The following is a 21,772-nucleotide window of genomic DNA, read 5'->3' as shown; positions in this document are numbered from 1 at the left end:
TAATATGGAAAGAGAGTTTCTGAAAGATGGAAGAGTAATTTGACACAGAAAGCTCAGAAAAAAAAACAAAAGCAAATGAATTCATCATCCTTGGAAATGTGGAGGTCTTTGTATGTTTGGGGGGAAATGGTGGAGAGGTAAGTGTGAGAGCTTAGAGTTGAATATTATAGCATAAAACATTATAGAAAACAGTCTCCTTTCTGGTCCAATTCTAACTTCTATTGCAATACGCATGTGCAGTACACAGTCATTCTCACTTTTACTTTAGGTCTTTTTGTATTTAAAAGCATTGAAACTATATGTTAAAAGAAGTAGGGCTGGGAAGGTGGTTCAGTGGTAGAGTGCTTGCCTTGCATGCATGAGGCCCTGGGTTCGATTCCTCTGTATCAGATAAGCAGAAAAAGTCAGAAGTGGGGCTATGGCTCAAGTGATAGAATGCTAGCTTTGAGCTGAAGAGCTGAGGGGCAGCACCCAGGCCCAGAGTCCAGGCCCCATGACTGACAAAAAAAAAAAAGTAAAGATTATAAGCAGCAAAAGTAAAACACATGGATGTCTAATACATAGAAGATAAATGCAATCACAATAAAATGTGAGAGTATAGCTATTTACCTGCAGCAACAATATTCAAAGATCACTCTTAAAACAGTGAAATTAGAGTTGCAGTAGGATTTGACTTTAAGAAAAGGCAAAATAAATCCTAAATGTGATGACTTTATGCCACTATTAGAATGTCTAAAATTTTAAAACCTGGGTCATCCCCATTTTTGGCAAAGATACAAAATAATTGAAACTATACACTGCTGATGAGGATATAAAATGACATACTAACACTGACGCATACATTGGCAAGCTCATCCACCACATGAATCAACCAGCCACATCCCCTCCCAGATGTGTCCCAAGCACATGAAAACACATACCTGTACAAAACACTACCAGAATATTCATTTTTACCTTCATTTGAAACTCTCAAAAACTGAAAACAACTCAAACACCTAACAAAAGGTAAATAAGAGAACAGAAACTGTTGTATACCTATACATTGAAACATTGAAACACAGCTTGGCCATTAAAAAATGTAATAATAACCTGTTAATATACTAAAGAAGTGAACATTGGTTTGTTATCACTGGGTTCAACATATTACTTTTATGCTCTCTCTTGTGAATAGTTCAATAATGATTTTATTGTTATTTCTGCAATTATTAAATGGTTAAATATAATTCAAGTGCTTGAAAAAGTTAGTGTTAATTTGAAAACTGAAGGTAACTTTAATTATCAATGATAATATAGGTGTGGTTGTCACTACTCAAGTTAAATGATTAATTTTCTATATTCTTTACAGCTAACATATCAATTGTAGATATAGACACTAACCAGGAAGAGAACATAGTAACTTCATCTTCTGGAAATAACTTTGGCCTTGACTTGAAAGCAGATGACAAAATATACTTTGGTGGCCTGCCAACTCTGAGAAACTTGAGGTAATTTAGTATATATTTAAAGCTAACACTTAAGTTTTAATTAAATGGCCATTGTGCTCACTAAAGAGATTAAGTTTAATTATAACAGGAATGTCATGTAACCTTTAGCTGAAGAAAGGCCTAATCAAAAAAAAATTATGTTACACATTAGAACAACATCAGGATTTAGAAACTAAAGGATTGATTTGACATCTTTGTTGAATAAATCAGTTTGAATCACTATTTCCCTTATAATCCTTCTGAAAAGAATTCCAAAAACAATTAGAGGTAGAACCCAGAGTTGAACGTGGATCTTGTAATTGCTGTTCGGTGGAGATAATGGCAATCTGACATTTCTTAGTGTTCTGAAAATTAGTCAGTGTTCCAGGATACTATGAGTATAACCTATTTTATTGATAAGCATTAGCATTATAATGGCATATTGGAGCTCTGGAGTATGCCAAATACTAGAATTACATTCATTATTCTTACGCCTGTGCTGACATTTTAAAATAATTTTATATATGCCTAGTATATAGCAGGATGAGAAGACATCATTTGCACATGGTTAAGTCAATTCACAAAAAAAATCTCTATAAAAGTCATAAAATATTTTATGATGCACTATTTAATTTATGTAGTGTTTATTGAAACATAAAATAATATACATTTATTGCTTATAATAACACGTAATCAATAAAACCTATAATACCTATTAGGTACTTGATAAATGTTAATTGAATTCAATTAGAATAGAAGTTGAGCCAAGTGCTGGTGGCTCATGCCTGTAATCCTAGACACTCAGGAGGCTGAGATCTGAGAATCATGGTTCAAAGCCAGCCTGGGCAGGAAATTCTGTGAGACTCTTATCTCTAATAAACCACTAGAAAACTGGAAGTGGCACTGTGGCTTAAGTGGTAGAGCACTTGTTTTGAGCTAAATTGCTGAGGGATAGCACCCAGGCCCAGAGTTCAGGTCCCACGACCAGCAAAAAAAAAAAAAAAAAAAATCAGGATTACAAAGTAAAAATTGCCCAAGAAAAAAATATGACTAAATTCTAATTTCACTTCCATTTTCTGTTTTGTCACCTTGTTTTCAATGACTTTTAATACATTTATTGTTAAAGTTAATTGATTTATGATATGAAAAGGCAATTTTAAGTAAATCATGTCTTTTTTTTTCTCTTCCCTTGACTTAGTATGAAAGCCAGGTAAAATTTAAATTTATGCATGCCTTCTTTGAGCGCATGGGTTGGGCAAATGTGGCTTCTTAGATAAAGCAGCAGTGCAGAAGCAAAGCGACACCTATGCAGCTTTTCTTCATGGCACGTTTCACAAGCAAATACACTGTAAAGGAGTTCTGCTGCTCTGTGCTGACAATGATACTGCTGCTTACACACCAACAACTGGGTTGCTATTTGAGGTGTTTCACCAGCGGTGATAGCACTCCACAGCTTACACTTTCAGTCCTGCGTGCCTTGCCGGCCGGAGACCAGCATCATGGGCGGCTGGTCAAGCTCATGGGTGTCCACTGGCTCTGGGTAAAAGAATAAAGATGGTCTCTGGGGTTGGATCCCAGATAATGGCCTCCTTGGTACCATGCTGTGTGTTCAACACTCCATCTGGGCTCTCTAAATGCTTACAACTGCCTTGTTGCTTTTCGCAGGCCTGCAAATATGCATTTATATGACCTTTGGCCATCTTGTCAAAATTGCTTATTGATTGCCGTCTTTATTTAGAATTAACTACAGAGCCAGATGAAAAGATTCTTTGAAAATATACCATTTCAAACAAATGTTTTAATTAGCAGTGAAGAAGTTTATGGTCCATTCCCCCCGCCCCCCAGCTTCTCAGAAATATTTGAGTTCTTGCTTACAAACAGGCATTAACAAGAATTAGCAGCCTCTGTTAAGTGGCTGATCAAACCAAGATATGCAGAACTGGCATACTCTGACTAGAACTAAAGTTTGGATTGGGGCATTTCCCGACCTAATTGTGCCAGATTTCTGCACCAGAGACAATGAAGCTGAACTGATCCCAAAAATGGTTAAGGCAAAGGCCAAACTTCTGATATCAAAAACTAGAAAATATAGAAAGTGGGGAAAAGTAAGAATGAGGTGTTTTATAATATTATTATAAAACCAGCCAAGTCATGTTTGTGGAAATGATTAAAAGGCAAGATTGCCCCCCTAAGTAGAAATATATGTTGATACAACTCAAAAATGGCACCATGAAGCCGGGCGCTGGTGGCTCACGCCTGTAATCCTAGCTACTCAGGAGGCTGAGATCTGAGGATCGCGGTTCAAAGCCAGCCCGGGCAGGAGAAACCGTGAGACTCCTATCTCCAATAAACCACCAGAAAACCGGAAGTGGCGCTGTAGCTCAAGTGGTAGAGCGCTCGCCTTGAGCTGAAGAGCTGAGGGACAGCGCCCAGGCCCAGAGTTCAAGCCCCACGACCGACAAAAAAAAAAAAAAAAAAAAAAAAAAAATGGCACCATGTAGTTCTGTAATTATGTCTGTGAGTGGTAACCTTCAGGAAAAAGAGATCCATAGTCACCTTAGAAATCCATCACCACTTCATTACTCGCCTCTTGTGGTCTTCATTGCATTGTACCTGTGAAATCGTTATATTTTTTAAGTGATTCCTTTTATTTTTATGAAACAATGAGCTTGTAGTAGTGATTTACTTCAGTGATAAAAACTTTTTGAAATAAAAATGATGAATCTGGTTTCCCCTGAAGGGAAATATGGAAGCCAAGGGAACATGGCAACTGAAATGCACCCCTCTCTTTCCTTTGTACAAGAAGGGATTTATGCAATCTCCCTGCCCTCCAGTTCCACTTGTTCTTCATAATGATTCACTAAAAGAACAGAGGAAACAAGGGAAAATGGTCACAGAAAATATAGATGTTCCAGAGAGAGGGGTGGGAAAGGAAAAGTATTTGACATAAATCCAGTCACCTGATACACACTACCAAGGTCTAATTTTCCTACCTATTTTTTCTCTTGCCATGTATTTCTAATTAAGATGTAAAAGAGAAATTTGGCATCCACGGACAGAGAGGACAGAATCATTACCCTTTCAAGTACAATACTGGTGTCTGTTTGGTACTTTCTCCAGATGTTTATTAATACCATACAAGGAAAAATACATTATGTGTCCCTACATTGCTTCACTGTTCAGTATAATCACTAGTCACAGAGACTATTTAACTTTAAACAAATAAAAATAGCAGTAATTATTCAGTTCCTCATTAGTGCAAGTTATATTGTACATCCCATTTGGCCACAGAATTCAAGTAACACTAAATTGGATAGCACGTTACAGATTTTATCCATCATCACAGAAATCTCTGTTGAGTATCACAGTTACAAACTCATCATCATGTAAATCCTGATACTTACTATGGAGTGAACTTTCCCATGTTCCATGCTCTTCATTAATGTGTCTCAACTTTGCAAATTGATATCATCATCATCATCATCATCATCATCATTATGCCTATTTCATAAACACAAAATTATAGAGAAGTCAAGTCACTTGTATAATGTAACACAGTAAATCAGAACAAGAGCTAAGAGTTCATTTTCTTCTAGCCTATCATTTCTCTGTCTTCTTTCCTCTCTTCTTTCCTCCTTGTCTCTTCTCACTTCCTGTACCTTCCTTCAACTTCATTTCCTTCTCTTTTCCTACTCCATCTTTTCTATCTGCTCTCCTCTCTCTGTCTCTCTTTATGTCTTCTCTCTTTTTCCCTTACTCTTTAACTCCCTTTGGTTTCTGTTTGCTTAAGATAGGGTCTTATAGCCCAGGCTGACCTAGAAATTACTACATAGTTCAGGCTGGCTCCAAACTTGTAATCCTCCTGTCTTTATCTTTAGAGAGCTAGGTGGCACCTGCCATCATATCTGGTACAAATAATTCCTTTTTTTCTAATCTGCTGACACATTTCTTCCATTTTAAGAAATAGTAAATAGAAAGCAAACATTCAAATATAGTTTTGGTTTGAAGCTACTTCTCAACATTTTTGCAAAAACTAAATGTGTATGTTTCACACTCTGATGCATAATTTTTCTATTGTTCCAAATATAATACAAACATTAGGGTCAATCTGAAAGCTAACTTGAAAAGTATCTTCGTTACAACAGTATAGTAAAGAAGAGTGCTTCTTTTCTTTAAAATGTATAGTATTATCATATTTATCAGCCACTGCTTCCAAAAAAAGTGTCAATAAAATAATTTTTGAAGTTATAATGTGCTTGCCTATTTTACCCTAAAACTTATTTTTTTATCTTATAAAGAAACCTATAATAGTGATAGGAAGTATGTAATATGTAAAATAAGTATATATACGCCACTCTTCCTCTTTGACAAATTCAGAAGTAATTTTAAATAAACATTTCCAGATATTTTTTCCTAAAGTTGTCTGAAGATGTTTATGTATGTAAGAAGGGACTTTTTGTCTATAATTTGATTATGCTGCCTGCATAATTACCTTCTCTACAATGGAAAAATAAGCACTCATTTCATTATGCACATGAAGTATTAATAAATCAATTAATTCATGTAGCTTGTGTTGAAATATTCAGTTTATTATATGGAAAAATAAGCACTCATTTCATTATGCACATGAAGTATTAATAAATCAATTAATTCATGTAGCTTGTGTTGAAATATTCAGGTTATTTTTTTAAGAGGAGGAGAACTCCATCAAGACCTCTCTGCACAATGGCATTAACACCCACTCACCGGCAGAGGATGGAAAGCAGATTGCTGGGTGCATGTGAACACGTGTGCAATTTGCTAGACATGGACCAGCCTGTGTATTTGCTCCAATGCTTCCTGCCAGTGGTCAAAGGCCACTCTGCTATCATTGCTGTAATGATAATGCTTTTGTTTTCTATTTGACCATTCATTAGGCCAGAAGTGAACGTGAAGAAATACTCTGGCTGCCTCAAAGATATTGAAATTTCAAGAACTCCATACAATATCCTCAGCAGCCCAGATTATGTTGGTGTTACCAAAGGATGCTCACTGGAGGTGGGACTGTTCAAAGTTTTTCCTAAACACATTCCCATCATATATGACCTAGTTTCTTTTTCTAATGATAGATCCTCTGTTCATAGAGTTTAAACTTCTACTGATCCTGGTTGTGGCACAGTACAAATGATAAAATAAGACTTGAATAATGATTAAAGACCTGAAGTTGTGACCTATTTCCAAAATGGCTAGCTCTTCAGTGTGTAGCATGTATCTTTAATATTCATATCCCCTCTGGTTCCATCATGTTTTCTCTATTTTACATTCATTTTATCTTTCAGTATTATATATGACTTTATTATTAATATGACTCCTTTTTTCTAGACTGTTTAAGCAAACGGTAATAGTAACATTTACCATAGTCACTGGTGTTCAATATCTTGTCCACAGCTGTAAAGTCTAGCCCCTCTGTCTTGGAAATTACGTAGATGAGGACCTGTGACATCAATTCTGTAGATGTGTGTGATAGGAGTGGAAAGTTCTTGGGTCTCAGGATCTCTTGTCACTAGCATATCCTAGAGGCCCTCTGATTCCACTCAACTGTTCTGCATTTTTCTTTAGTTGAGGCTGAGCCATAGGTGAGAAAGACTCAGGGCATATCTCTGTTCTTTTAAAATAGCTATAAGCCAAAGCCACTGGGCAACAACAGACATTGCATGACTTTCATGAGAACTCAGCAGTGATGAGCTTCGCTAAAACAAGAGAAGGTTAAATATATCGCTCTTATCAATTTTAATTACCCATACGATATGACTCTCACTTTTGGCTGCTTCTTCTAATCCAATTATTTTTATAGAGCTCAAGGAAATGAAGGGAGGACAGGAAGGGAAAAAAAGGTGAATCTGTCTTCTGAGCACTGAAGTTTAGAGACTAGAAGAGAACTTTCATGGTCTTCACTGCTCATAGCTGCAGGCTCCAATTTAAAATCGGGAATAGATACCCACTCTGAATTTAGGAGTAACTCAGAAAAAGAAAACACAAAAGGAGTCAAAACTCTAAGGATTCATTCTGGCTTCTTAAATAAAATTTTACTGTGAGTTTTAATCTTCAAAACTAACTCACATACACATTCACAAGATATCTACACACAGATGGAAAACTGTCCAGAAAAATGAATAGCCTGTGTGCATAGAAATGATACTTCTTTCTTAAGGCACATTTTAGTAACCAGGAATTATTTTACAAGCAAACTATGAGGCAGAAAGTTGACATGGATAAATATTGAAAAGTCCACACAAGAGTTTTATCTTAACAATCTAAAACTCCCTAATTTAAAAATTGGAATAGAAGGTAGATTATACATTTTACCAGCTCTGGTGTCATTTCAACTGAGCTTGAAACACTATACAGAGAAAATAGCCCACGTGAAAGCAGCCCTTGATTTTACTCCAGCAAGATCCAGGACTTTAAAAATGAATAGTTCAAACACTGTAAATGCCTGACAACAGGAACATGCTTAAATAATTCCAGTACATCCATAGCTTTTAGTGTCCTCCAGCCATGGAAAGTGATGGTGACCTATATGTTTTCTGTCAGATATCCCCCACATATTTATATGACTATGTCTATTGTGATTCACTTTAAAGATAAGGAGGAGAGAGAGAAAGAGGCCAGGCTTGTGAAATGCAAAACAAGTTGAATGGATAAATTAGAGAATGCATGGCTTTGGGATAGAGGATGTCACTGTCTGAAGTACAACTGCATTCATTTTATAATCTTCAGAAACAATGGTATTATTTTCTGGACTCTATAATGTTTAGGTTGATTTAGGTTGCATTTGATTTTTAGAAATTATTCTAGGAACTGCACATTTAACAGTAATGAACATCTCTTCTGTGGGCTTGTCAAGAGGAAAAATACAGACATGAACCATGGTTATATTCTTCTTTAAGACACACAAAAAATAATTGCTAACGTATATTCCAGGAATGCACTAGAGTATTTTCAAGGGATACCAGAAAGACAGGTTTAAACTGAAAGAATAACATTATCTGATCAATGAGGCCCTTCTAGTTTAAACCAAACGTCCTGAACTAAAAGCAGAGGTCAAAACTTTTGTTTTAAACTATATTTCTCAGAAGATTCAAAGATATAACTGGAAATATATTTCTTCAGCTGCTCTCCACCTTTCCATGTCACTGTGTGTTTAAGTGCTTTCTAGACCTACAGTGTATTTCATGACATTGCATGCATTAAGGGCAAATGAGATGAGAGATTAACCTGAATATTCACTTATAATCATTGCTTCTCTTTGTTTACTCATAGAATGTTTACACAGTTAGCTTCCCCAAGCCTGGCTTTGTGGAGCTTCCCCCTGTGCCTATCAACGTAGGGACAGAAATCAATCTGTCCTTCAGCACCAAGAATGAGTCTGGAATCATTCTCTTGGGAAGTGGAGGAACCGTGGTACCACCCAGGAGGAAACGAAGGCAGACTGGACAGGTACTCACAGCTAGGCAGTAAACCACTTCCTGTAATGTCCAAAGAATTCAGCTTAATTGCTTTTACATTTGAGATTTGTATTATTTATTTCAACTGTTGTCTTTTGGCTAACTGAAAGAGTCCCTTTGTCCATGCTGGCTTCTATTTCTCTCGCGTAATCTTCTAAGGGCAATTGGACTCTAGATTTTCCTGTTGGTCAGTTTCAAGGGCTGAGACACACTTGTATTTGCCCCATCCTTCACTTACACGCATAAAAAGGGAAGTTTCAAATACATACAAATTACCTTAATCTTTTTATTTTTCTCTTTAGCTTCTTGCCATATAGATGTTCTTCCAAGATCTATTAAGTTTAAATGTCAGTTTCTTCTAGGATCAGTTTCCTAGTGATCGTAGCTGAGGTGATGTAGTCTATTAGAGACTGACCATTCTCACCCTCTCTGGACAGAAAAGAGTAGAGAATGTACCTGGGGTGGGAAAAGGCATACAAAGCCCTCAGGCATGCAAAGTTGTAGCCCAAGCTCACTCAAGGATGCTAAAACCCAGCCTGAAGACCATCTACTGTATACGGATGTGAATGTGAAGATGTACATCACTTGCTTCTGTTAAAATCCTTCACCCTAGCAGACTTAGGCATCAGAACTCTTCTTTCTGGTGGACTTTCTTCAATATCTTCTGCATTGTGTTTTAAATGTTAGTCGTTCTACTTCATCTAGTGAGATGGTTCATAGAAATTACCTAATCTGCCATTATCAGAAGATGGAATCTTAAAAAACTTCCCTTAAATATGCAGACATCTTTGTGAATCTCATCATGCATTTAGTTGTATGGTTTTTAAATTAACATTATAATTTAATATTTAGTAATCAGTAATACTAGATGACAAAATTTTATCCCTTTCCTTACAAAAAAAAATCCTTTACAAAATATCTGAGGATAGAATTAAATAGTCTATAACCATATGTGTCTTGAATTATCTCAGGAATGCAGGCGCAGGTTAAGATTTTTTAATTAAAAAATCATATAATTATCTCAATGTAATAAAAAACACTGAGTAAAACAACTGTATATTATTTTAAAACAATACATAGTATAGCCAAGCATAGTGGATCACATCTATAATTCTAGCTATTTGGGATTCTGATAGCAAGTGGATTGTGGTTCCAGGCCAGCCCAGACTAAAAATGTTCACAAAACTATACCTCAACAGAAGAATATATGATATAATATACCTGGTATCTAACCCATGGCTGCAAGTATGAAATAGAAAGAGCACAGCAATCTAGTGGCAGTTAGAGGGGGATGGTTTAGCAATAGAACATTTGTCTAGCTAGGAAAAAGCCCTGAATTACACATAAAAACATAAATGAACAAATAAAGAAATACACTAAGTTAAACTAAGAAGAAGGAACTTTCACAGCCATCTATACAAACACTATTCACGTACTATTGGTAGTGAAAACATTAAAAGACATGCTAGAAAATGAAGCCCAAGAAAATTGATGGCTGATTTTTTGCACTTATTTTCTTGAGTACAATAAGAAAAGAGCAAATAAATATGGTACAAAATGAGGATAATGTATAATTTTTGAATAAATATAAAAATTAGACAGCCCTATATGGAAAAATTATAAAGGTTTTTGGGGTTTTTATTTTTGTTTTTGTTTTTGTTTTGTCCAGTCTGAGTTCAAATTGCAATCTTTCAAATCCCTTCCCTAGTATCTGGGATTATAGGTTTGAACAAAGAGGACTTTTAATCATTGCAGCTTGAAAAAATAAATAGCTGCCGTCACTTGGTAGATGACTTAGCACTGTCTTTAAAGTTGAACATATGTGTGTGCTACAAATGTAGACCCAAATTCTTGCCTACATGTATAATGAGGCATTGCAAGAATACTCATAGAAGCATTTCTGATAGAAGAAAAGCTAGAGATAACATGAAAATTTATCAACTGGAGTAGTAGTAGTAACAAGTGAAAATTAAGACAACAGGGATGAAATAAGCTAAATAAAAGTGAAATGCAATGTGCTGTATCATGTCCTTTCTGTTAGATTTCTAATACAAGAAGCAATAAACAACATATTGTTACATGCACATAGTAGTACATATTGCCTTTTTCAAAATTTTTTAATTTGGATATAGTAAGCATAAATTCCATATTACCTCTGAGATAGATAAGTAGAAAGATGGAATCTGCAAGAAACTTCTAGAGAACAAAACACTTTTCTGACTACATGGTTGATGTACAAGCAGATTTTACTTTGCAGTGTGAATTCAGCTTCTTCATGAACTTGCATGCTCTTAGGATGTGAGGAATGTATCAGATAGTCATAATGCAAATGTTTTTGTAGAAAGAGAAAAAAATGTTCCCATTTCTCAATGTACATAATAATCACTGAATACATATGAAATATGAGTGCCCCCTTAAGTCCTTTATCCTTTAATCCAAAAAAAGTAAAATTCTTTTCTCAGTCTTACAATTGATAAGCTGGTTGTAATAATACCAGATGAAACATTCTGAAATATATTTACAGTAAAAGATATTTGTTCCTTCGGACATTGCCAAATATCTTCAGCCCTAGATTTCAGAATAGTTCTGAAACCAGAATATGTTCCTCTTAAAACTATTAAAATAAGAAAACCATTAAGCACTAAATTCCTAATTCAGTTTGGTGAATTAGAAATTAATGTCCCAGAATTTAAACACTAATGTGTTTAAAAATCACTTGTTAGTTGCTCCTGAAGGAGGAAACGATGTTAAATAGTTGGAGTCTGTAATAGCATCAGTGCTTATGAAGTTGACATCTTTTATACTTGCAAACTAAGAGTTTTGACATCCAGAGGGTCTTTGGTTGTTGTGTTCTTCCTAATGAGTTTAAGAAATCAAACAACCCTTGAGACCTTTGTAGCAAGAGGTTGCTGGTGGCTTCTTAGAGATATGGTGACTGTTGATCCAGGCGCTCAGTATGTTTTGTGCCGGACTTAGGGCTAGGAAATGACTTAGTTAAATTGAAGGCATGATGATGGTGACACATACCATTGCTGCCACCATGGATCCCTTGCAGCAGACTGAGTGATCAGGCCTAGTACCATTCAAGAGAGGGAGCACACAAGGCATCAGCTTTGGGGATGAGGATGGCATACAGGCCTCCTGGGGCTCATAAGCAGATATCAAAACCATACTGGTTGCTATGGTAACCGCAGCACAAAGAAAGCAAGCCCACATGTTTGTGGATGAAAATTGTCTCCCTTCTTTCTAAATGTAGACGACAAGTTACATGTTTGTAATAGCAATCTATCCCCTAGTCATGAGAACAAATTAACGTCTAAACACTCAAGATGTCATGAGGTAGAGAATCAAAAAGCTGACTGCCAGAAACTAGCTATACTATACCTGCAACTATACTTGCACGTTTAAAGGAGAAGAATTTTATTGACCTCCTTTGTTTTCTGATGGTTTTGTAAGTTAAAGGACCAGTGCAAGCGCCGCTGTCATGCTCAGATTCACAAACTTACTTGGCCTCGAACTGCTACTCAACACCTCTGCCAACAAGCAGAAGTGGTAGATGACCAAAACTATCTTTCCAGCTGTTTCACCAACTCTGTCGTAGAAAATATCAAGTGTTAATGCCTTGTCTAAGCTGTTGGAGCTTTGGTTCTGTCTGAACATCTCAGGCTAAGTCATAGGTTTAATCTTCCCTATGTATTGCTTGTTACAGGCCTATTATGCCATATTCCTCAACAAGGGTCGCCTAGAGGTGCATCTCTCCACTGGGACACGAACAATGAGGAAAATTGTGGTCAGACCAGAGCCAAGTCTGTTTCATGATGGGCGAGAGCATTCTGTTCACATGGAGAGAACCAGGGGGTAACTGCACCACTAGAGTACTTACCTTTGGAACTGTTATTAACTTCTTTTGCCAGCAGGAGTCTACGCCTAAACCTCTGTGTTTGTGGAAACACTATGTGTTACAAACGTGAGAAAATAGCTTAATTTCCTTTTCTTTGCTCTTCATGTTTCAGGAACCTCATTTACCTGGGTGGGCCCTTAGGAATTCTACTCTTAACATTTTCATTCTGTGCAGTTCTCCTCTCTGCCTGTGGAGCAACTAAATGTATGTTCCCAAGCTATAGAAAGGAAAAAATCCTTCCCTCCTTATCTCTGAAACATTCTCTTCTACAGTCAGGTTTTCACCTAGTGAAACCCACAGCATGGCTTGAGGCCAGCCAACAGCCATTGGCAGCTGCGATTTCATTCAGGTTCCAAAGCAGTTATGGCAGCTGCTTCAAAACCTGTCACAAAGATCCAGCCCGCAGCAGTGGCCGCTGCAGGACCTCCAGAGCCTTCTATAGGTGTCTCATCTCTGCTTTCCCACTCTCCAGGTGCACAGGGTCCCTACAGTAGCTTTGGAAGGAAACAGGTAAAGGACAGAAGGAACATGGAGGTGGCCCTGAGATTCATTCATGCAGGAATGCTCTCTACACATTCCCCAGGGCACTCCCCTTCCTCAATCCCATCTGCCCAGAACCTAGGAATTGAACTTTATATGGGGGAAAAGCTGATTTTTCATTCTGTACCATGTTGCCATGCTTTCTATTACTTTACTGAGAAAATCATCTGCATTTTTTTCATCAAAATATTGTACAACTCAGAGAAATAATTCATTTAGAAAGAGAATTAGAGAAAAACAAAGATAACAGAAACCCAGAGGCTTTAGGGGCCTCAGACGTCCAAACTAGCAATCCATCTATTAAACTGATGGCAAACAAAAGAAAACAAATCTAATGATACCTCAAAATACAAAGAATTCTTTTCAACTCAACAAGAGGAGAAATGTGTAGCAGTAATTCAAATAACAATTGCTATTTTATAGTTCAACACCTATTTTTTCTAATTATCCTCTCGTGTGGATAGCAGTTTAGATAAGTAATAAGCATTTCTTATTGTCTAAGTAAATAAAAGAAACATTCTTTGGCTCATTTCATTATTATTATGTCGAGCATTCTGTTGTGAGCCGAACTGACAGCAAGCATTCATGCCAAGTGTCTAACTAACCGAGCTGTTTAGAAACCATGATTAAGACAAATGAGGCATCAATATGTGGACAAACAGAACTTTTACTAACCTAATGGATAGACGTGAAGCCATGATTTCTGAGGAGAAAGGCAGGCTAAATTTTCTCATTTATATTTTAGGAAATGCTTTAGAATACAGATTTTGTATATCTTCCAGGCTAGAGCTTAGGCTATGTGCCAAACTTTAGTTCTTATTGCTCTCTGAAAGTCTTCCAGTTCAAAGAACTTCAACTAGAAAAATGCAGATTTGAGAAACATGATCCACTACAAAGCACCTGTAATACGTCATTTTTGCTGGAAAACAATTATGAAATTCCCAAATGCATTCAATGTTGTACAAAGCTGTCCTTCTAACAGGTGTCTCTCCAAGTAGGGTGTTTTGTTATGCCAACTTCACAGCTGTTGACCATCAATCTAACCTTCATTTGATTACGCTCAGTGTATAGTACATGCCTGAAAAACCGGTCACTCGGTTAATTGGCCATATAAACAAACAATTTTGCCATTCACTGTTAATTACAGAATAATATATTGGACATATTAGTGTGTAGTCACTGAACTCTGTGCCAAAACAGGAACATATTTGGTACCATAATGGCTTCCTTTGTACTTTAAGGTCAAAACATAGTGACCATCTACTTTAGAAGCATATACCACACAACACTACATTAACCAGAGATCATTAATGCCAGATGAACTTCTGAGACATTTTAATTAACATACATCAATTGGCTGGTGGATGATCTGGCTCAAATACTAAACCAATATGGTCTTTAATCATTCTAAATGATGGAGCCAGGTTTTAAACAGAGATATTTGACTTTAATGTCTCCATATATGCTTGGACATGTATTTATTCTTCATTTTTTTTTGGGGGGGGGGGTCCAGTCATGGGCCTGAACTCTGGGCCTGGGCGCTGTCCCTCAGCTCTTCAGCTCAAGGCTAGCGCTCTACCACTTGAGCCACAGCGCCACTTCTGGCTTTTTTTTCTGCTTATGTGGTGCTGAGGAATCGAACCCAGGGCCTCATGCATGCAAGGCAAGCGCTCTACCACTGAGCCACCTTCCCAGCCCTTATTCTTCATTCTTATCCTTCCATTTTTTTGTATGTCTGTCCTGGGGCTTGAACTCAGGGCCTAGGCACTGTCCATTAGATTTTTTGCTCAAGGCTTGCATTCCACTGCTTGACACCCAGCTCCACTTCCAGCTTTTTGATTATTAATTGAAGAAAAAAGCCTGGCAGGCATTCTAGCCCAGGCTGGCTTCAAACTTTGATTCTCAGAGCTCAACCTCCTGAGTGGCTAGATGATAAGCTTGAGCTGCCAGTGCACAGAGTCTTAGCTTTTCTAATAATGATAAAAAAAAAAAGTTATATCTCTTCATGCTGATTATGATGTACTATTACTGTTTTAGTAATAGTACTCTTCTCAGACTATAAATGCCAATCAATCATCATTTATTTTCTTAAAACCCTAGATAATTCTATAATACCACCTTGTAAAATTAGTAGGTTTTTTTTAACCCAATTGTGAGAAAAGCTTCTCAAGACGAACCTTCTCTCCCTTTCTGCCTCTTTTTACCACTCCTTTCTAATTGGCTTTCCATTTGTATCCCTTCCTCTTGAAAAGTCCTATTAATCACTTTGTATTCTAATTTCTTTTTTACTTCATTGATCCCTGCCTTTCATAACAACTTGGCTCTCTGATCCTTCTCCTGAGAGCCACCATTTTAACTCCATGAAACATTAGGTTCTGATGATCTGACTTAGCTTCTTAGGTTACATAGACAATTGAGTTGTTTCTCTTTTGCCAAGGCATTCCACACATGGGTACTAAAAAGCCCTGAAATCACAGCATATATTTCAGAAGTAATTTAGGGCTTTCAGAATTAGATAATCTGGACCTTTAAATGCAAGTATTTTCTCTTTTATCCTTTAAAATGTCTTCATTCAGAACAATTGGATTTTACCTTTATTTTATTTTTAATATGTACTACATACAGAAAGACACATCTTTTAAAATCCAATTGGTGGTGACTTTGAGCAAAAATATTGGACCAAAATTCCTAACAATAAGGAACAGACTGTAGGGAATAAAATATTTGATTATGAAATTCTAAGAACCAATCATTGAAATTTTACAAGAAAACAATAATACACTTGGCCAGTAACATTATTATTGGGTAATGAAATGTTTATTTGATGTTTTCCTCAGAGTAGTCCTTCAATAAAATTATTATTAAGACTAAAAGAGAAAATAAAAAATAAATCATGAGAATTATAATGGATGTGTTGTGAATGTCTTCCTCTAAAAAAAGAACTAAACAGACTATTTAGATTTGGTGCTCCTAGAATGTAAACTGCAAGCAGGATTCAGCAATAGTCTTCACCAGGCACTGATGGCTCATGCTGTAATCCTAGCTACTCAGAAGGCTGAGTAGGGATTCCAGTTTGAAGCCAGCCCAGGCAGATTCTTTGCACTATGGCTCAAGTGGTAGAGCAATAGCCTTGGGCACAGTCTCAGGGACAGTGCCCAGGTCAAGCTCCACCACTGACCAAAAATAAATGCCCCGTATTAATTAAAGTAACCTCAAACCAAACCCTAAAAATTCACATTTTCCAAATTTGAAGTAGGCATTTTTATCTCCATTTTATAAGTGAGTGATAAAACTGAATGAAAACTGAGCATAATTAAATATATACCTTGACAGGGTTACACTGCTAGTGATCTTCGTGCTAGTACTTAATTCTAGTCTGTTCTTTCTAACCCCCCCCCCTAAAAAAAGGACTATTCTGGTCAGGGACAGAACTACACCACGAGTCTAGAAATAGGAGGAAACCTGCCTCTTTAAAAGTAGAGTAGAGACTTACTCTCCTTGGGCCATCTTTAATAGAGGCTTAAAACTCTTGTTAAAAGATTCAAGAACAGTGTTAGTAGAAAGACTGCATTCAGCCCAAAAGGAGAAAGAAGAAAGGAGATGTTTCTCAAAGTCACACTTTCCCCAGAAGTGACTAGTTTTCTGAATGTGCCATAAACAACTGGTCGTCCTGACAATGATATTGAATCTCCTGATTTTTTCCAACACATCTTTCCAACGTCTAAAAAAAAGCTCATTTTCCCTAAATTCCCTTTGAAACTCAATGTGATCTGTCCGCTCAATATCCATGAACAATGACTCTTTGAATTATGGCAGAATCCATTTTTTCTAGCCCTCTTTTTTTAGGGGGAGGGGGTAATTACTGGGCCTTGACTTAGGCTCTAAGCATTCTCACTCTGCTCAAGGCTGGAGCTCAACCGTTTGAGTCACAGCTGCACTTCTGGCCCTTTTTTTGTTTTGGGGTTTTTGTTGTTGTTGTTATTTGTTTTTGGTGATCAATTAAAGTCTCATGGACTTTCCTGCTTATGCTGACTTTGAACTGCAATCCTCAGATCTCAGCCTCCTGAGTAACTGGGATTACAGGCATAGGTCACTTGTTGCATAACCATTGTACTTATTATTTCATTTTTTAATATATTTTATTATTATTTGTGTTTGTGCACACGCATGTGTGTAGGTGTGCGCGTGTACGCGCGTGCATATGCCAGTCCTGGGGCTTCAGGGCCTGGGCATTGTCCCTGAGCTTTTTGTTCAAAGCTAGTGCTTTACCATGTGAGCCACAGTTCCACTTCCAGCTTATTTGCTTATTTGTTTGTTTGTTTTGGTGGTTAATTTGGAAATAAGAGTCTCATGGACTTTCTTGTCCCAAGTTGGCTTTGAACTGCATTCTTCAGATCTCAGCTTCCTGAGCACCTAGGTGCTAGCCACCAGTACCTGATTTTCTTGTTTTTTTTGTTAAATGATGTATATTATTGTACAAAAGAGTCTTGTTGTGATATTTCCATACATACATATGGTCAAATTTACCCCCTCAGTTACTTTTCTTAGCTCTTCCTCCCCCTCTCTTTTTATTGCAACTTATAGTGGGTTTCATTATTCTATTTTCACTTATTATTCTCATATATATATGTATATATATATATATATATATACATATATATATCAAGGTAAATTCATTCCTGGGTGTCAACTCAGAGCACTACTGGCCTATTTATTATGTCCAGGTATTTTCATTATTAATATTATTAAATAATTGTACAGTGGGGGTTAACAATTCCATAAGTCAGGTTGTGAGTACAATGCTTCTTGGTCAATATCACCTTTCCTTTGTGCGCCCCCCCCAAGAAAGGTATTCATTCTCACTTATAAAATCAAATATTTTGTCATATTAATACTGAATTTTTGCCCAGAAACTTCAGCTTTCTCTTCAGATAGAAACTAAGTTCTCTGTAATCCATTTATGATCCTGGGGCTAGTGATTAACACCGATGACTAACAGAAGCAGGATGAGTTCTGGGACTAAACTCAAAACCTGCTTCTACCTGCAAAGAGGAAATGCCTTTGGCCATTGTCATCCACAGTGGAACACTGTCTCCCGATTCTTTGCCCAGGGAAACAAGAATTGTTGTGAATTAGTGGCATGAGGGTCTCAATTAGTAGTGTGTGAATTATCTCTCATAAGCAAATTAGGGAAATTAATGAAACAGCCACTGAAGAAAAAGTATTGCAAGGAATAATTAGCTTAGTGTTCTTGCCTGCCTCCTCTTCTATTAAAAAGCCAGCAGCTATGTTCTTTCTAAAGTCAACGTAAGTGTTTGCTGTAGAATCCTGCAGTCTAAGCTCTCAGGAGTACAGTTTGTCCACTAGCAAGAAGATAATAGCACTAACCCAGAAATCAAGAACCAAACAAAATGTGACCCCATGCTGCGCCAAACCCACTTATCCTTAGGCCATTAGACATTGCTGCATAGCCGAAGCCATGGCTGTCACAGGCTCCAGTGTGGGTCAGCAGACTCTGATGGTCACCTCCACCTTAGAAGCTCCTGCTGCAAACTGCACAATTGCCTGGCTTCAGTACATTTTCAGCAGAGTCAATGAGGGGCTTGTGGGACAAATCCTGTAAAGCAACAATGGCTTGGTATAGCCAGTACTTTAAGAGACTAAGAAAGGAGGATCACAAGTTCACAAATGTGTCACTGCAGCATGAGCCTCTGTCTCAAAAAAAAAAAAAAAAACCTGAAGAAAATAATTTCCAACTGTGATAATATGATATGAGTTATAGTCACTTATTTTCACTGCCTTATTAGGCTCTTCACTGTCCAAGTCGATGAGGACAAGAGGCATATGCAAAACCTGACGGTGGAACAACCTATTGAAGTCAAAAAGCTTTTCATTGGAGGCGCCCCACCTGAATTTCAGCCTTCTCCTCTTCAAAATATTCCTCCTTTTGAAGGCTGTGTGTGGAATCTTGTCATCAACTCTGTGTAAGTGACTCTCCTGTTACTATCGTGTTGTAATCAAAAGATGATCGTTGTACCTGCATGATCCAAAAGTGTGGGTGGGAGCCCTTGAAGATGTTGTATTTAGAATCAGAATGCTGAACTAAGGGTCATAAAAGTGGACTGGTAGAGAATCATTTTCAGTTATATAGGGAAGGGAGACAGCTCACACCTGTAGTCCTAGCCACTTAGGAAGCTGAGCTCTGAGGATCACCATTGGAAACCAGCCTGAGCAGGAAAATCCATGAGATTCTTATCTCCAATTCACCACCCCAAAGCCAGAAGTAGAGCTGTGGCTCAAGTGGTAGAGCACTAGCCTTGAGCCTAAAAAATTCAGGCACAGCACCCAAGCCCTGAGAGCAAGCTCAAAGATTGCCACAAAGGAAAAAGGGAAAGGAAAAAAAAAAAAGGAAAGGAGACAATGAAAATGAGTAGGAAATGAAAATCGTTTCCTTTGGCTCTATTCCCTTAGCCCTATGGACTTTGCTCGGCCAGTATCCTTCACAAACGCAGACATTGGTCGCTGTGCTGATCAGAAGCCCCTGGAAGAGGAGAATGGAGTGGTTCCAGCGGAAGTAGTGATCCAGCCTCAACCAGTTCCCACTCCAGCCCTGGCCCATGTGAGTGCTTTATCTATCGTTGCTGCCCTTCCTCAGCATTTGAGTTCTTTTAAGAAAGGAAGTTAGGGGGCTGGGAAGGTGGCTCAGTGGTAGAGCACTTCCCTTGCATGCATGAGGTCCTGGGTTTGATTCCTCAGCACCACATAAGGAAAAGGAAAAAGAAAGGGAGTTAGTTGTTCAAGGTAGCTGGGTTCTCTACTGCCAGAGTTGGAGAAAGGGCAATCCCTAGAAAAGTCTGCCTGCTCTTCTCACGCCTTCTTTGAATTGACTTTCTTCATAGCTCTGTTTGTCTTTAATGTTTGTTATCTTAAAAAAGAAAAAAAATACATTTTCATTTGACAAGTTGGACAAAAAGATCAAAAAAAAAGTGATATACAAAGACTCTCCTAGCAATGTTCAGTGCCTTTTCTTTGCCTTTTACATACAGATTTTTATCAACAGCCATACAGTTTGCTATTCTGCGTCTAAAGAAAGTTGTATATAATTAAAACTGTTTGAAAATACCAGGCAAATATAGGTTGTAATGTGTTTTTTATTGTGGATACAGACATGCACACATACAGAGACTCACAGTTCAGCATCCTGCCTCCAGTCCCCTTGTTCAAATCCCTGTCTCAAAACATCCCTTTGAATGAATCTCAGAAAGCTACTTAGCCCATCTAGTCTGCCCTTTGAAGGTATTAGCAACACATATATCAAAGTTATGAATCTTAAAAGATAGTTTTCTGAATTTGGAGGCATATACTAAGCATTTCATACATGGATAATTATCATATACTAATGATAATAATTACGATATTCACATGTTTGCTATGTGCCTGCCACAATTTCCAGTGTTTTAATGCATCTCTCATTAACAGTTCTGTAAAAGATAAATTATCATTCTACATTCAGTTGACTTGATAAGAATTACCTATCTTTTATGTGTGTGTGTCAGTCATGGGGCTTGGACTCAGGTCCTGGGCATTGTCCCTGAGCACTTTTGCTCAAGGCTAGGCTCTTCCACATTGAGCCACAGTGCCACTCCCAGTTTTCTGATGGTCAATTAGAGATAAGAGTCACCGACTTTCCTGCCTAGGCTGGCTTTGAAAGGGGATCCTCAGATCTCAGCCTCCTGAGTAGACAGGATTACAGGCAGGAGCCACTGGCACCCCGCAAGAAATATCTATCTTAAGTAACTTATCTATCTTAATTTATCTATCTTAAGTAACTAACCCACTCATACAGCTGGTAGATGCCAGTCTAGGAAGTTTAATGCAGTAGGTTTGATTCCAAAATCTGACTTGTTATCAATGTAACACTCTGACTTGGAGTGGTGCTTGGAATAGGTGTTTCGACTTTTTGCTGTTAGAAATGATATTGTGATAAGCATTTCGGTGACCAAAATGTTTCCATTATCTCTGATTATTTTCCTGGAATAGACCTATAGGCAGGAAAAAATTCTGTGGCTCAAAGATGAGTTAAGTCTACAGTCCCCAATGAATGTCTTAGTTTGCCTTTGGGGTAGGGAGGGTCCTACTAGTTTATATGCACCACAGTGGTATGCAAGATATCTCACAATCCTCTTAACAATACATGCATTATGTTTATAATGCATTGCTAATCATAAGTGGACTGTGTTTTCTTGAGTACAGATTCTGAAAACTCTCAAACATCTTCATTCTCTTTCGTAGCTTCCACAAGGGAACTTCTTGTTCTGCAAAATAATGTGCCCCTGGCTCCCAGAAATATTTATTAAATGACAGGCCAGATAGGCTCTACT

General features: G+C 37.5%; 1 protein-coding gene across 1 annotated transcript in view; it reads left to right on the top strand.

The window, feature by feature from the left end:
* Lama2 (laminin subunit alpha 2) overlaps window positions 1-21,772 on the top strand; it is a 565,166-nt gene that overhangs the window by 524,935 nt on the left and 18,459 nt on the right. Inside the window, exons 52-57 of the mRNA XM_070010715.1 lie at window positions 1,346-1,484; window positions 6,380-6,500; window positions 8,766-8,942; window positions 12,660-12,808; window positions 19,199-19,375; window positions 19,863-20,010. Of these exons, the coding sequence (XP_069866816.1) occupies window positions 1,346-1,484; window positions 6,380-6,500; window positions 8,766-8,942; window positions 12,660-12,808; window positions 19,199-19,375; window positions 19,863-20,010 (911 nt within the window). The remainder of the gene's footprint in view (window positions 1-1,345; window positions 1,485-6,379; window positions 6,501-8,765; window positions 8,943-12,659; window positions 12,809-19,198; window positions 19,376-19,862; window positions 20,011-21,772) is intronic.

The sequence above is a fragment of the Dipodomys merriami genome, unplaced genomic scaffold (genome assembly GCF_024711535.1).
Source record: "Dipodomys merriami isolate MVZ:Mamm:240054 unplaced genomic scaffold, mDipMer1.0.p SCAF_8, whole genome shotgun sequence".
NCBI classification, from domain to species: domain Eukaryota; kingdom Metazoa; phylum Chordata; class Mammalia; order Rodentia; family Heteromyidae; genus Dipodomys; species Dipodomys merriami.
The sequence above is the reverse complement of the archived record's forward strand: the minus strand, read 5'-3'. Positions and strand labels throughout refer to the sequence as shown.